A 17,405-nucleotide genomic window follows, 5' to 3' on the forward strand; every position below is an offset into this window, starting at 1 on the left:
TAAGGCTTAGTATGTTAGTAATTATGACACTCCTCTTTTGCATGCTCTGCAGAAAAGGCTAACATAAACCAGATTTTTAAATCAGTAGGAAATAGATATAAACAGAATGCAAGGTAGAAGACAGAGGATGGAAAGAAAACTATCAGAATTATATATATAGTTTTGTTACTTCATTTTTTTTCCAGTGTATTATAAGACAGTATTGGGTATTAGAGAATTTTGCTAAAAATCCTTACTGTACCAGGACAGACTTCAGAGATTGTCACTGAACTAAGCTGAGTGTTTTGAAAAATAACAAGATTCTCTGTGACTAGAATATAAGGTGGAGATTTGGTTTAAAAATACTTACTTTTAGCAATGTGAGGTTGGGAGACAAGGAAGTGATTATTGAACCGTACCTTAATGCTCTCATGGCCTATTAGGATAATTGGCTAAATGATTGCAGTGGCCAAAAAAACCTTTATATGCTTCTTAGAGTGAAGTGTCTTCCCTTAGTAGAACTCAAGAGCTATAAAAACAATTGCATACAATTTGTTTTAAATATAACCTAGTGTAATACAACTTCCTTAGCTGTGATAGTTTTTCTATAATAACTTGACTTATAATTAAAACCATAAATCATACAGCTCTTCTATCATAAGGCATTTGCAACCTTTTTACATTGTTTGGGAATTTAAGGAAGAAGGAATCTAGAGAAGAGAAATAAACAGAACATGGATGCAGGGTGCAGCTCCTCAGTCTTCCACAATCTTCATTTTGGAAAGTGAGAGGCTTGGAGAGGCCTTTGGGAAGCAGAGATTGAAAAAACAATGTATTGGAAAGCAATGTTAGATTTATCAGGCCCCTCATGTAATATATTATAAAAAAGGATGAAATCAAAAAACAATTTCTTGTTCCCAATCATCTTTAAACTATCTCTTGCCATGTATGTTACCTATATTTTTCTTACATGAAAAATTTACGTGTATATTAAAAATGAAATTCAAATTCAGTTTGCTGCAGTGTTCAAAGCAAGCACTACAAGTTTACCCTCACAAATGAGATATTTTCTTTTAATTAATGGCTGCTTATTTTTATAGTGATGTTCTGGTGTTGAGAATAATAGGAAATTGCATTTGTCACCAGCGGGTCTGTTGTTAAATTTTCATTTCCCCTGCTCCCTATGACTAGCGGTGACTGTTCCCAAGTAGCCCTTTTGCTGTGTTATTCTGCAGTGCTTTAATACATTTAATAGAGTTGAGTGAACAATAGAACTTATACGTTATCCTTGAAAGTCTTTAAACATGAGGTTAAGGTGAATTAGTGTTCTGTTTTATGATTTCTGAAGAATTAAGTTAACTGACCTTAACCATTAAACATTTATTATAGCTTGCCTTACACTGAACATATTTATTATAGGAGCCAGATTGCCTAGGTTTTAATCCTAGTTTCACCTCATATCAGTTTTATTTCAAATTTGTACCTGGTTTCTTTGTCTTTAAAATGGGGATGGTAATGATACCCACCTAATAGGATTATTGTGAAAACAAATGAGTTAAGGTTTCTTAAGCCCTTCTCATAGTGCTTGGCACATACTAAGTAGTGCTATGTATTAGCTATTACTATTGGCTGCTGCTAAGTGGTGACATGAATAAGCTTATAATACACCGGAGAAAAAAAAAGAAGTGACAAACTATATATATAATTCCGATAGTTTTATTTTCATCCTCAGTCTTCTAGCTTGCATTCTGTTTTTTACAATTTGGAACAGAATCATTACCTTGCAGAACTACTGGAGAACAAGTAATGTGCTCATCTCGTTATCAGTAGACCACGTTATTAGATAACCATGTTATCCTGAGAGAAGTGGGGCAATTATGAGCTACACAGCTCTGTGTCTTAAATGGCCGTCTGCTAGAGCATACTTGCCTTCGGTTTTGTAGGTGAGAGCAACATGGCTCCTTTACAACAAGAATGGCGGCGAATATGCAGTCTGTTTCAGGACCTGTTTGGTTTTGTGGGAGGTGCCTAAGTCTGCCCAGCCACCATGGGAAGGACTGTCACCTGGGTGTGCAGGATCTTTGGTTCACAGAGCTTCAGTTCTTGGCGCTGGGAAGAAGGCCTAACATGTGACGTGAACTAGCTGGGCTTAATCTCCTTTGGTGATAGCTGGTCCAGCCACACTATTTGAAAGCACTGCCTACCATTTGAGGGCCCATGCTTAGTTTTCTGGTAGGCAGGTGCTGATGTGGCTAGTTGGACCAGAAAATAGCTCATTTGTTAACTTCAATTGAGAAAGTTTAAAAAGATATCTCAGTAAGTGAGCAGGATGCCCCAGAAGATTCTAAAGAATTTTAGGATTCCTGAAAGCATGGCAGTTTTGATGGAGTCAGCCTACTTTCCCTTCCCATCAGCTTGGTGTGCCTCCGGAAGATAAATAGCTTTTGCCTTAAAGTGTGGACTTACTGTTTACTTTCATCCCTTGAGTTTTTAAAAACACTTAGAGCGGTGGTTCTCAGCCCTGACTGCACATTAGTACCACCTGGGGAGCTTTTTAATAAAGCAGAATTTCCTGGGCCTGGAGTCCAGACCAATTAATCAAAATCCTGGGTTGGTAGGGTCTGGACACTGTAATGTTTTAAAAGTACCCCCCACCTCCATTCTAATGTGAAACCAGGGTTTAGAACCCTTGATTTATCTTATAATGATGAGACCTCTCATATCAGTAGGTCACTACTTGTTTGGGGATTGACCACCTGGCTTATCAGTAGACTGTCTTACTAGTATACTATCATTTATCCGGTTCCTGATTTCCTTGGATTTAGAGGACTCCTGGTGAGTTCTGAATACATACAGCTTTAACTGAGCCTTTAGAGTTCCTGTTCTTTTAATCTCATGGTAAAATTTTTATCAGTAACACAGCAAAGCAATCTCTTATATTTCCTGTTCTCCAGTTTGCACATCATCAGAGCAACAGTTTTTCCTCAGGAACGAAATTGGTTATTTCTACTTACTGGATGTTTGAATGGATGATATAGCCAGGATAGACAAGTTGCACTTGTTATTGATAGGTGAGGGAGTCAGGGAGGTTAAAAATAAATTATATATATATTATATTTTATATATGCACAATATATTTTATTATATTTAGAATATTTAATATTTAAATAATATATATATTAAATGTTTTTATTTATTTTTGAAAGAGAGACAGTGTGAGTAGGGGAGGGTCAGAGAGAGAGGGAGATAACAGAATCTGAAGCAGGCTCCAGGCTCTGAGCTAGCTGTCAGCACAGAGCCCGACACGGGGCTTGAACCCACGAACTGAGATCATGACTTGAGCCAAAGTCAGACTCTTAACTGACTGAGCCACCCAGGCACCCCTATTATATATTTTTAAAAATTTTAATTGATTTATTTTTTTGCTGAGCTGCTTCTCCATTCTAGGTACTGTTATGCCCAAGATTTCAGTATCGTCCCCAAAAACCAGAGACTGCCAGGGAGACCGAGTCATGCATGCAAAAGCAAAGGGCTTTATTATGGGCTTAGGCTGGCCGGGCCTAAACTTGGGCTCACAGACTTTACCAGTGCAGTGGGTCCATGCTGAGAGCCCCAACAAAGGCGGGGTAGGGCCTTTATGGGTTTTGGGAAGGGGTAGTTACAGGAAATTGTGACACAGGTACAGTGATCCAATCATTAGCACCTAACATTATTGGCAGTAACTTTAACCATACACATTGTCCAGAGTGCTAGTTACTTTTGGCGGGACCCAATCACAACATTTAGAGTATTAACCAATTAGAGTGGACCCAGGACCCTCATGTAGGGTGTAACTAGCTTTAAGCAATAAGTGATTATTGATAGCTTCTATCTCTAGGCCTGCCCTTAGAAATGTTAAGGGTGTTAGCTGGCCTTTCCTGATTGGGTGTTACAAGGGTGGTCCCTCCTGCCTTGGGCAATGTGTGCCCTTTTATTGTCTAATGATTCTGAGAAACCAACACTTAGACCTCCAAGGTCAGTGGGGAAACTTGAAGTCTGTCATGGAGTCAGTTTGGTTCAGACCTGCGTCCTTACCGTACCAGCTGTATAATTTCACTTAATTATCCCCACTGTCCTATGAAATAGACACTGTTACTTGTGCATTAAAATACTAAATCACTTGACCAGGGTTTTGTGGTTAGTATGCCCAGAGCTGAATGGAACCCAGGTCTGTTCCTATGCTCTTTCAATCATAAACAACAGCTACCCCCCATCTTACAAAGCCTTGGAAATGTATTACTATCAAAATACTTTTGTCACTGTTGGGGAGGAAAACATTTCTTCTGACCTTCAAAGTTCTTCTGCCTGCTCTAAGAGTTAAATTGATGTGAGACCACTTAACCAAGAGAAAAACAAGTTTGTGTTTTTTTTAATTAAAGAAATTTTTAAAAAATGTTTTTTATTTATTTTTGAGAGACAGTGCGAGCAAGGGAGGGTCGGAGAGAGAGGGAGGTACAGAATCTGAAGCAGGCTCCAGGCTCTGAGCTAGCTGTCAACACAGAGCCCAACGTGGGGCTCGAACCAACTAACCATGAGATCATGCTGAGCCACCCAAGCGTCCCAGAGAAAAACAAAAGTTTAATGGCCTATACTTCCTGTATATATGAGAGTCCCATGTAGAACTGAGTAACTCCCTGAAATGGCCAAAGTCATCACTCTAAATATCATCTTCATCTAATGACAGAAGGAGATGTTGGGTGGCGACGGGAAGTCTATTTAGACAGGTTATCAGGAAGACAGCATAAACAGGGGTAAGGTTGTAAAGCAGATTTAAGTCTTCTCCACTGATAAGAGGTCTGGAGACTGAGCCATCACCCCCCCCCTTTTTTTTTTTTTTTTTTTTTTTTGGCTACAGCAGGAGACATTCTTACAAGTGGAGAATTCCCTTGAAAATGTAAATGCCTCTTACAAAAGGCTAACTTCTGTATGGTTTTCAAAGATTTTTCTGTTTGCAGTTTCTTAAAAATAATCACCTCAAGATAATCCTTATGCCAGAGAGACCCATTTGGGGGTGGCAAATTCTATTCCTCTACAACATGAGATATAGATAAATAAAATATAGTAAAATAAGCTCCTTTGTTTTACTTCTAGAAGAGAAGCATTAGGTTGTAAATGTATAAATGGTTCTCTGGAACCAGGCTTTAATATTCTTCAAAGGTTGGCAGAAGAGTGCCACCCACCTTAGGGTTAGGGCATTGAAATGTATATTTCAGACCTCAACCCTTGTATTTTAAAGGACTGGAGAACTAAAGTATTCGGTCTTCTAGAGCTTGGTTTAGAAGCATAAGCTACTGTGTATGTTTGCAATCTTCTTTTTGTCTTTTCCTTTTTCTTTCCTCCTCTCTTTCCTTTCCATTTTTAAAAATAGTGTGCCTTAGGGTTAAATAGTGAGTAGTAAAGTGCACAGTATTATTTGAACCTGAGTATTATCTTTGGACCTGAAAATGGTTCAGTTTCATTATTCATTTCAAGTTTTGCTTTGAAGTATTCTCTGTAGCTCTTTAATTTTAATACATCATTAAGGGGTTTGGAGTATAGAAGGAAAGCTCATGAAAGGTGTAAAGAAATGACAATGAAGGCTTCCATTTTGAGGATTTCTAAAATTTATTTCCTAATCCAGTATACTTGGTGTTTGCTTTTTATTGCTTTTCTTTTATGTAATTGGCAGTAATTGGTGATACAATTGTGTTTAACTTTTTCTTCAAAAGAGAACACAAGCAAATAAAAATGTCATTCATTTACAGCAGTAAAACATACATTAGAATAACAGATTTGGTTATAAAAGTTAACATCTTAAGGGGAGGCTGCCACAAGTATGCATTTGTGTGAGCTGCTCAACACTCTTCAGAGGTCTTCTTCAATGAGACATCTTCAGAGAATGTCTGATTATATCTGGAGTAACAAAAGGTTCCTTGGAAGGAATTACTATGCAACTAAGTTTGCAGAGCTAACTGATCCAGAATTGCTGTAGGAACTGCTATGTGAATGTGAAGTATACTTATTTTCTGTTTAGTTGATACAGAAAGTTTAGATGTATAGCAGCTTTTGTATCATTTCACAAAATATTTACCAAGTGCCTACAGCAATTCTATTTATTTATTTATTTATTTTCATGTGTAGTATTAACTGCTGTTTGGAGTGAGAATTACTTTTTGTTTCAAGTTTTTATTTTAGTTAGTTAACATACAGTGTAATATTAGTTTCAGGAATAGAACTTAGTGATTGATTTACATACAACACCCAGTCCTCATCACAAATGCCTTCCTTAATATTCGTCACCCATTTAACTTATCCCCCAACTTACCTCCTCTCTGGCAAACCTCAGTTTGTTCTCTTTGTCAAGAGTCTGTTTTATGGTTTGCTTCTCTCTTTATTTTCCCTGTGTTCATCTGTTTTGTTTCTTAAATTTCACATATTTGAAGTCATACAGTATTTGTCTTTCTCTAACTTATTCACTTAGCATAATGCACCCTAGCTCTCTCCATCTCATTGCAAAAAGAATGGCAATTTCATTCTTTTTTATGCCTAAGTAACAATATTCCTGTGTGTGTGTGTGTGTGTGTGTGTGTATACATACATATATATACATTTTCTTTATCCATTCATCAGTTGATGGACATTTGGACTCAATACAATTGGGTTGTGTGTGTCCCTTTGAATCAATATTTTTGTATCCTTTGGGTAAATACGTAGTAGTGTGATTGCTAGGTTGTAGAGTAGTTCTACTTTTAACTTTCTGAGGAACCACTGTCCTATTCCAGAATGACCGCACCAGTTTGCATTCCCACCAACGGTGCAAAAGGGTTCCCTTTTCTCCGCATCCTTGCCAACAACTGGTGTTTCCTGTGTTTTTAATTTTAGTCATTCTGACGGGTGTAAAGTGGTATCTCATTGTAGTTTTGATCTGTATTTCCCTGATGAGTGATGTTCAGCATCTTTTCATGTGTCTGTTAGCCATCTGGATGTCTGTCATCTTTGGAAGAATGTCTCTTCATGTCTTCTGCCCATTTCTTAACTGCTTTATTTGTTTTGGGGGTGTTGACTTTGGTAAGTTCTTTAAAGACTTTGGATACTAATCTTTTATCAGGTATGTCATTTGCAAATATCTTAGAGGTATTCTTAACACCCACGTGACAATTGTGTTTTTTCCCCTGCTGTTTGTGGAACTAAAATGAATTTGTTTCAAAAATCTTGTACTTATTTCACAAAGATTTATTACTGTAGGCTTCAAGGCTGCTTACTCTACCTTGGATTTAACACAGCTTAAAAGGTGGATAGCTTTGGAAACTGTATTGAGTCAAGTGACTTCTAATTGATTTATGACTATCAATGGGTATGGTTATTATGTAATCACAGTTGGCCCTCTGAGCTCTACCATCATTAATCTGCCTTGAAACATACCCAGGGAATTTGGATCAAAAGAAAACATACAGTTGTTGTTGATTCATACAAGTTTCCATTTGAAGGAAACCTTGAAGTTTATCTACTCTAACCCCTCCATTCAAAAAGATTGAGGCTTCATATAAAAGAGATGATAGGAGATTAGTTTAGTGTTTAGAATAATTTTGGAGATACCTTTGTTATTGATGTACTCATATTACTATTTTTGTTATTTCCCTGATGGATTTAAACTGATACATTTATTTACTATATTTCTGTTGTCTTAATAATGTTTTTTTGCTTCTGACCTTTTTCCCTCCATGATGGCTTCTCCTTAGTTAATGAAGGTGAACATGGAGCTTGATGGCAAAATGAAATTATTACTAATATTTGACAGAGCAAAAATAAACAAATAATTTGGGGGATTTTTTAAAATGAAACACGTGTCTTAAAATAGATTATCAGGATTTTGTTTTAGCTCCATTTTCAAGTGTACAATACACAATCATGTATTACAAAGCGATGGTGATCATGGTGCTTTGCATGATGCGTTTGGTTCACAATGCATATACATAATTATTGTATCTTTGTTCATTTTTTAACTGTAATTTGAGAGAAGAATCAGATTTTTCTCATTTTTCACTTTCTCACTACAGCATAAAAATATCCTTTTTTTTCTGGTGTGTGTCTCTCAAACACACACACACACACACACACACACACACACACACACACGAAAATCATTCCAATTTAATATTAGATCCTGTTCCCAGTGTGGTGAACACAAACCTTTTTTTTCATACTCCATGCTAGTAAGTCCAAACTTTGCAGTAACATGTGGATTTCCTCCTGCAGGTATATGCTGGGGCTTGCAGCAATTCCAGCAGCCATACAGTTTCTGGGCTTTCTCTTTTTACCTGAAAGCCCTCGATGGCTGATTCAGAAAGGACAGACTCAGAAGGCCCGGAGAATTTTATCTCAGATGCGTGGTAACCAGACCATTGATGAGGAATATGATAGCATCAAAAACAACATTGAAGAAGAGGAAAAAGAGGTTGGCTCAGGTATGTAGATTTTGTACTTCCACAAATCTTAAAAACTGCATAGTGGTTTTATCTAGACTATATTCTTTTGCTGTTACTTGATATCTCTAAATGTTATAGTGGTTTTATGTCTATGACCAAATCAAAATAAATATATTTTAATTTAATTTTAAATGTATATAATGGTTTATAAAATAAAGAAAAATATCCCCATACTACCACTGTCCTCAAATACTTACTGTTTTTATTTTTGTATAGTCTCTTATATTCTTTCAAAATTGAATATGCTTGACATGGTTGTGATCATTGTGTGTGTAGGGGGTAGTTTTTGAGCTATATGTATATTTTATTTATAAATGTACATATAAAGATATATATATATATACATGTTGACCTCATATGGACTAAAAAGCCATAGTGTGAACTATTGTCAAAATCACTTTAGTAAAACTAAATACCTTGTTTATATTTGTTACATAAATTTCCGTATCAATTTTTCTAAGTTTATTTGTTTTGAGAGAGAGAGAGAACCCCTAGCAGGCACCATGCTGTCAGTGCAGACCCCAACATGGGTCTCCGTTCCACAGCCTGGGATCATGACTTGAGCTGAAATCAGAAGTTAGTCACTTAATTGACTGAGCTACCCAGACTCCATATTAGTTTTCATAAAGAATAAGAGTAGCTTCAAATCCTAGTTGTGGAATCATGTTGGGTTCCCTCTTTTCATTAAAATGTTTAATTAATTAATCAAACTTTCGCCATGTTGGAAAACAGGGGAAAAAAGTTTCTGGTCAATTTATGTTGATAAATTTCTTTTCATTGGAGAAATCATGTAGGGTTTTACAAAATTCTCAGGCAGGAGGGGCGCCTGGGTGGTTCAGTCAGTAAAGCATCTGACCTCAGCTTAGGTCATGATCTCCTGGTTCATGAGTTCTAGCCACGGCCCGCTTCGGGCTCTATGCTGATGGCTCAGAGCCTGGAGCCTGCTCAGATTCTGTCTCCTCCTCTCTTTGCCCCTCCCCGACTCGTGGTCTCTGTCTCTTTCTCTCAAAAATAATAAAAACATTAAAAAATTAAAAAAAAATTCTCAGGCAGGGTCTCTAATTTTGACAGTCTGATTTGGGTAGGTGATTGGCAGGAGGTACATGATGGGAAAAGGTAGACATTTTATAAGCAATTTCTCAAAAATAACCATTACCCTGGTAGATTCACATTTCCCAAAATTGTCTCATTTTCTCTTGACCTTCCTTTTGCCCCTACATTAATTGGTTACCCAAGTGGAGATGCTGACTTGTGTTACCCAAGTTGTTTTTCATACCTGAGAAAATGCAGACATCCACACTACTGTATTGATAAAGGTCACACAAACCTTGGAAGGTCTTTCCACTCACCTTCTCCTACTGTTATTTATGGTAAAGCTGAACGTTGTGCTTTCCTGGAACAATAGAATAAACACTGTGCAGAAGCGCATCACTGTGTTAGCCGCACTTGACTCACTTTTATATATACGTAATACAGCAATATGATGCTATCGACGGCTCAGGTCAAAGCCCCCGCGACCTGTGAGCTGATCCTAAGTGAAGGTCATTTTTAACAAACAAGTTTCGGAGCACATACCATGTGTCCGGCTGGCACTGTCAGATACTAGTGCAAGTATTAAAGAGAACGTGGCTTTAACAAAGCATTCACTTTTACTGAGTTGAACATTGCGTTAATTTTTAAAATACTATTTCAGATGTCCATTTAAATGACAAATACCTTCCTGTATGCTCCTCCTGAATTTCCCTCAGCCATGGCTTATATGGAATAGGAGCTTGTTTTTGTGGTAATCAGTATGCTTGATGCCCACATTCTAATGTGTGCGTGGAATGACCTTTCCGGGTATTAGGTTATATCAAATACTATTTAGAATTTAAGTTTTTATCACGTGAAGAATACGACAACAATTTAATTAAAAAAGCCTTCCTATTTAGGGGTTGGGATACCACGGATTTTACTACAAAGCATTGACCATGTAGCTTTATTTTGACTAAAAAATTTTTCTGTCTGGTTATGGCCATGCAGCTGTTGACAGTGCACACTGTTTGCATTTGCATACTGTTTGAGTTTCATGACTATTTGAAATACATAACCGGGGTGCCTGGGTGGCTCAGTTGGTTGAGCATCTGACTTCAGCTCAGGTCATGATCTCGCTGTTTCGAGTTTGAGCCCCACATCAGGCTCTGTGCTGACAGCTCAAAGCCTGGAGCTTGTTTCGGATTCTGTGTCTCCCTCTCTCTCTCTCTTCCTCTCTGCCCCTTTCCCGCCCCCACTTGCTCTTTCTCTCACAAACAAACATTAAGATTTTTTTTGAAGTGTGTAACCAAGTGTTTTCTTTGTTTAAGAAACTTGAGAGAACTTAAAGATATTGCGGTTGTCTGCATGTGCTTTAGTTCTTCCAAGAAGTCTTTGAGATCTAAATAGGTTACTTTTTCTTGGGTAAAGATAAAATATTAAGCTGTTTACCTAACTCCCTATATTGCTTTATATACACACTTGGCATGGGTTTTTTTTTTTTTAATACTGTTATCTACTGAATCCTAATAACATTTATCCCATGCTTGGGTAAATATTTTAAATTTTGTAATAAATAGGATTAATAATTTATCCATTTCTAGATTTATAGTACTATTTGAGTACTGTTATCCTAGTTTTAAAATTAATCTCATGTTCTTTTTTAAACTACAGAATTAAGAGCTTTATGGCATGAATTCAAGGGGAGATTTGCCAGTCTTAAATAGCACTAGTAATTTTTGGGCCTCATTTTCGCGATTGAGAAATTTGACCAGAGTAAAACCTGTTCTGCACAAGTGTGACTTTTATTTCAGCATCATCCAGGAGCAAGACTCTGTCAGTACAGTTGGAAAATAGAGACCAGTGCTAGGTTTTGTGTTAACAAACCGAAAAGGTCCTGGCCCTCCATTGCCTTTCATTTGCAAATGGTAGGCTAGGTGGACAAATTTTCATGAAGAAACAGCTAACTTCAAAGTAATAAAAATGTCCTGGTCCAGAGAAGACAAGTCAGCCATTGCACTGCAGAGTTAGAGAGTGGCCTGGGTTCATCTGTGAGTGTATCCTGACAAGGTAATTTTTGAGCCCCGACTTGAAGCTTGGGAACTCCAGGCAGTGGAGTCTAGCTGCTGGAGGGAAGAACTTTGGTCTAGCCATGGCAGAATACTCTGATGTTTCTGGAGGTTAGAAAGAAGTTGTGTGTGATGCCTGTTGTTTTCTGAGGAGAAGGGTTTTATTGTCAGACATAGTGGCTTAGTTACATGCTTCCTGCCTGTGAGCTTCCTGAATGAGCTTACTGATTGCAGTTCAGACCTCATGTCCTTCTCTGGGAGTTTCCAGTTGGATTTGTGACTTCCTACTGTTAGAATACTGGCTTATGTGACCCTTCTATTTTTTTTTTCTTGGTCACTGGAGTTTAAATTTGACTTCTTTGAGGAAAATAGGCATAGCTGCCTAAGTATGTATTAGTTAATTTATTTTTTGGACCTGTGAGGTATCTGTGCACATGGGATTTACTTCTGGTTTCAGACCCACTTTGGGACTTTCTGTGGTGAATATGGTGGCTCTGGCTGTGTCAGCCGCAGGGGCGAGGCTCACAGGCCATGAAGAACCTGAAGGGATTGTCATGGTATCTCCTCTCTTCTACACCAGGCACAAAGGTCACCTCCTTAGCATGTGATTTCTCCACTCTAGTGGGCAAAAGAAAAAAAAAGGGACAGTTGATGGGAAAAGAAGCAAATTATTGTTTTTCATGTATGTTCAACACTGTTTATGGGTCTGTCCCTCAGAACTCCTAATATGAGCCTGGCAGTAACAGCTTGGTTTGGAAAGCTCCTTGTGTGGGAGACAGGGAGGTGAATGACTTGTCCTAGCTCCACATTCCCTTGGTATCCTAACAAGATTTTCTGGGAGTTGCAAACCTCACTTTGTTTTTGGTCTATGAGAAAAGAGAGCCAGATTGTGGTGGCTCCACAGTCTGAGTGTTTAGAGTTTTAAAAATCTCTGAGATATGCCTGTTTCTTAATTTTTAAATACCATGCAGTGGCCTTTCATTGAAAAATATTTATTGAGTGACAGTAGAGTTGGGATGTGACAGAAAGTAAGACGAGGTTCTAGTCCATTCTGCTGGGAAGAATCACACAAATGATAAAGAGTAAATAGTTACTGGATAACTATAGATTGTGGTAATGGCTTTGAAGGAAACAAACAGGATAATAACATTTATAGAGGGACTGAAGGGGGAAGGTTAGGAAAGGCTTCTCTGAAGAGGTGACTATAAAGCCTGAGAAAGAATCACTAGTGTAGAGTACTGAAGGGAAGAATGTTCCAGGCACAGGGAACAGCACGTGCAAAATTATGTGTATCATTAAGTGGAGCAGGTTAATTTTCTTGGAAGTTTTGATAGTAGTTATGAAGTGTATGTGTACCTGATTTTTAAAACATTGCAGTAAAACTATTCATCTTTATTTATGCGTATATTTATGTATGCCTAAGCTTTGAATTAGTAGGGACAAAATTACTACTTTTAGAATAGCCTGACATTTACTTGAATTTTTATGCTTTATCCTAGAAATTAACAAAAGAAAGTTTGTGCTCTGTTTTATAACATAACTGACTACTTAACTTTAAAAGTGGTTTTTCAAAATGTCTATAGAGAGTGTGTTGGCTGTATGTGTCCCGTCACTCTGTCGTGTACATTTCGTGGAATAGGCATCCGACACTTTGACAGACATGACCTTAAAGCATTTGGAGCCCCTCTCTTAGGCAAATCCACTAGGCGGGGTAGGAAAAGTTGGAGCTGCCTATATTATTAGAAGGAAGTGGCTTCTCTTACTGACTATATAGAAGAGTAGAGAGTCTTTGTCAGGAGTTTTAGTTTAGAACAGTAATTGTCTTATAACAAAGTAAAATTAGTCAACGAAAGAGGACAATTCTGAAGGCAATCTTAGGAAAGAATCTAGAAATGAATGTTGTGTAGTCATTTGCATGATACCACCTTGTTTGATAGCACTCTCTAGTGACTTCTTCATTTTTTAAAAATTGATACATAGTTGACATATAACTCATATAATCCTACTTGACCTATGAGTTTCAGGTGTATGACTTAATGATTCAGTATGTGTATGATCACTGCAGTAATTCTCCTTAATAGCATCACCACACATGGTTAAAAAAAAATATTTTTTTCTTGATGTCTTCAATTTCTTATTCTGCAGTAGAGAACCAGAAGTAGGTTCCTGGGATGAGGTGAGAGGAAAGCGGCTGCTGCCCATGTGCCCTAGCAGAAGCAGCCCCATAGGCAAGGCTGCACCTTGCTGCCACTCCCTGCTCCTCTCTGCCCTGGGGTGCTACGACAGGACCTGTGGAAGGAAAATGTAGACAAGGAAAGCTTTCTCTCCTTAGAGAACCGTGCAAATATTGATGTAGAACCAATACAAAAAGGAAAAAGGAAGCAGTGTTTTGGGAAAATGGAGTTGTCAGGGAAGGGTCAGGGTGACAGCGGATGGAGGAAAAGGAGCAAAGCAAGGGAGAAATGAGTGCACATCTTGGGGCAGCGGAGAGCAGCCTCCTCCGAATTGTTTATAGCATGGGACTAGTCCAGGGAACTTAAAAATGTGTATGGCCTTTTCTTTTTTAAAGGAAAAAGTATTTTGTGCATCCTGTCTTTTAAGAATTATACATAAATCTTTTTTACAGTTAATATTACCTAGATCACTGAGATCATAGATGCTTCCAAAACAGATTCATTGAACAGAAGAATATCAGTGAGAATGTTGGTCTTGACCATTTGGTCATGAAAATCTTAATCTGTATATGTGAGAAGTATCAGCCCAGAGACATTGCCAGATGCTTCAGACATATTAGATTCAGGCCCAGTGGTTGCTGTTAATAGGGTGTTCAGGTTACCTGTGCAGTGTGTCATCTTGCCAAAAACAAAACAAAACAAAAACCCGCCAACAAGATTTGCATTGTTACATTTTATCAACTGATCACCTCAGTTACTGGGCAGGTGCTGTTCTGTGTTTTGCCTGTCAGGCAATTGCATCTCCAGCATGAAGAGAAGAACTGTGTAGGGAGGGGGATTTATTCAAGACCCTCCGTGAGCTCAGAGTGAAATGTGTTTTGATTTACGTCCAGCTCTCTGGGGGTCACATCTATCATATACAGGAAGGGACAGCTGCATGCACTCTTTTTTTTTTTTCTTCCTACAGTGATTTTTGCAATTGGGTCATCAAATCTTATCTTCTCATAAGTCATTTTCTTTTCTTGTGAACTGATATTGCCTGTGGCTATTTCAGCAAAGCATGTTCTGCAGAGAGGTCAGAGAGGGTAGATATTTATCATATTTTGGTAGAAATCCTTCCAAAAGTTTCTTTAGAAATCTAATTCCAGCATGACATTGCTGTAGAATGCTCATTGCAGTTGACATCTGCTGCACTTAGGGGAAAGGAGTCATTTTCTCCAGTATTTCTGGTAGTTCTTGCTTATATTTTCTTCTTATGGTAGTGCAGTGTGGTCTGACCCAAAGTAATGTAGGCTTGTTATTTACTGGATGAACTTGAATAGATACTGACAAATTGCTTCCCGGCAAGATGGCCCCTAATTTTATGAATGTAGGCAAAGAAGACATTTCTGTATCAAATATTCTCAAGGTTGTTGTAAAACTGCTAAAATTGTCCAAATGTGAGGCTAGTTTACATATCTCTTCTGGCAAACAGATTAACACAAAAGGTCAAGTAAAAAGCTGCTTTACATCTCTGTCCTTGTGTTAACAAGCTGAAAGCTGGACCACTAAAACAATATGCAATTCTATTCAGTTTTTACTATAACTTATTATTTTAAGTATGATGACTTATTTAAAAGGAACTCTATTTAATTCAACATGGCTTTTACTGAAGGTTGCCTTCGATTTTCTAAACCCCAGAGGACTTTTAAGATCTTAAGTAGAATTGGAATAGTTCTTAGATATTACATTAAAATGTCACTGACTCGTCATTTACATGGGATAAAGAATAGCACAGAGCCTACTCATGGGAGAAGGAAACATTTTTCAGATTACATGTAGGCTTTCAAGCCATTTTCCTTGAGTTATATTGAAAATCCAGATTGTCTTCTAAGTTGATATATAATATCGGGAGCTCATCTTTCTGCTAAGATGTACTTCAATCCATATTTCATTAAAACAAATCCATGCTGAAGGAGTTTTGACTGCGTCAGAGTTTTAACCACCAACACCCTGTGAAGTTCATCTTGTTTTCTTACACATTATTTAAAAAAAGTTTATTATTTTTGAGAGAGCGAGAGAGGAGGGACAGAGAGCAGGGGAGGGACAGAGAGACAATCCCAAGCAGGCTCTACCCTGTCAGGGAGCCTGACATGAAGCTCCAGTTCACGAACCACGAGATCCTGACCTGAGCCAAAACCAAGAGTTGGAGGCTTACCCGACTGAGCCATCCAGGTGCCCCTCATCCTGTTTTTTAATGCTCTGAGTTTAATGCAGTGAGACAGGAGGGAAATACCCAACTAGGTAGACGTTTCAAAAAGAATGTAGGTCCTTAGTTCCTGCTTCAGGGCAGTTCATTTCCAACTAAACAGTAAACCCCCCGTTCATCACAGGTGGTAGTCTGCTTTGCAAATAAAACCACAGTCTGGAGATTTTTATTTTCCTTGAGATAAGACAAATTGCTGTGCCCTTTAAAGGTTACCTTGTCTTTGGAGAAGGTTAAAGGAAGATCCTGAAGAAAACCCTGTTTTCCCATCTCTAAGTGGAGGGCATATGAGCTGCTCTCCAATAAGCATTGGGACGTTTTGGTGGTGATGGGACATCCCACTGAGGAGCCCTAGAGTCAGGATATGAATAGCCGATGGCATGTGCTAGTTGAAGAAACTTGCCTGTTTACAGATGTCAGGAGAGATTTTCTAGAATGTTTTCTCAAAAATCAAAGGAATTACTCTTATTTTGTTTTCAAATATTTTATTTTATTATTTTTTAATTTATTTTGTTTATTTCACTCATTGTCACCCTGAACAGTTCTGCCTCCATACATGTTACCTAGGTTTTTTTTTCATATAGTTTATTGTCAAGTTGGTTTCCATATAACACCCAGTGCTCTTCCCCACAAGTGCCCTCCTCCATGATCATCATCCCCCTTCCCCAGTCCCCCTCTCCCTTCAGCCCTCAGTTTGTTTTCAGTATACTTGGGAGATAGAGTTGTCAAATAACATTATTTTTCTCCTTCCTTTTCCACTCTACAATAGGTATACTAAATCCTCTGATCTACCCATTGAGCACTGTTTGTAACTGTGCCTACTAACACGACCAAAGATGAAGATGTACATTTCAGTTAACTTCTCGGCATCTGTGTTGCTTGAAATGTAATAACCTTCAGTAAGGAGATATATACTGGGCAGAATAGATTGAGGGGGAAATAACTAGGTTTGTGAAGCTAGAACAACATGAAACTGCTGTGTAAGTATCTCACATTTTCAGTACAGTTTTCCCTCCCTGAACTCTTTAAGATATTTCCTTGAAAATGACTTGCATTGCACATCCTTTAGAATAAAATAAAGCTTCAAAATAATTTTTTTAAAAGAATGAAATCCAGTAACTGCTCTTTCCTAAGGGGTGGGTGGGCAGATAGTGTTGAAACCAAAGCAAAGTCTTTTTGTAGGGTTGTCTTAACATTCATTTGTATTTGAATAATACTAGTGTAAAAAATGCTAGTAATACTTTTTTTTAATGTTTATTTACTTTTAAGAGAAAGAGAGCATGGAGAGGGCCAGAGGAAGAAGGAGACAGAATCTGAAGCAGGCTCCAAGTTCTGAGCTATCAGCACGGAGCCCAGTGTGGGGCTTGAGCTCACAGACTGCAAGGTCATGACCTGAGCTAAAGTTGGAACCTTAACCGCCTGA

General features: G+C 38.0%; 1 protein-coding gene across 1 annotated transcript in view; it reads left to right on the forward strand.

Annotated features, from left to right (window-relative positions):
* Positions 1–17,405, forward strand: part of SLC2A13 (solute carrier family 2 member 13) — a 345,368-nt gene that overhangs the window by 58,200 nt on the left and 269,763 nt on the right. Inside the window, exon 4 of the mRNA XM_029955511.1 lies at positions 8,254–8,462. Within this exon, the coding sequence (XP_029811371.1) occupies positions 8,254–8,462 (209 nt within the window). The remainder of the gene's footprint in view (positions 1–8,253; positions 8,463–17,405) is intronic.

This window comes from Suricata suricatta, chromosome 10 (genome assembly GCF_006229205.1).
Source record: "Suricata suricatta isolate VVHF042 chromosome 10, meerkat_22Aug2017_6uvM2_HiC, whole genome shotgun sequence".
In the NCBI taxonomy this organism is placed as follows: Eukaryota; Metazoa; Chordata; class Mammalia; order Carnivora; family Herpestidae; genus Suricata; species Suricata suricatta.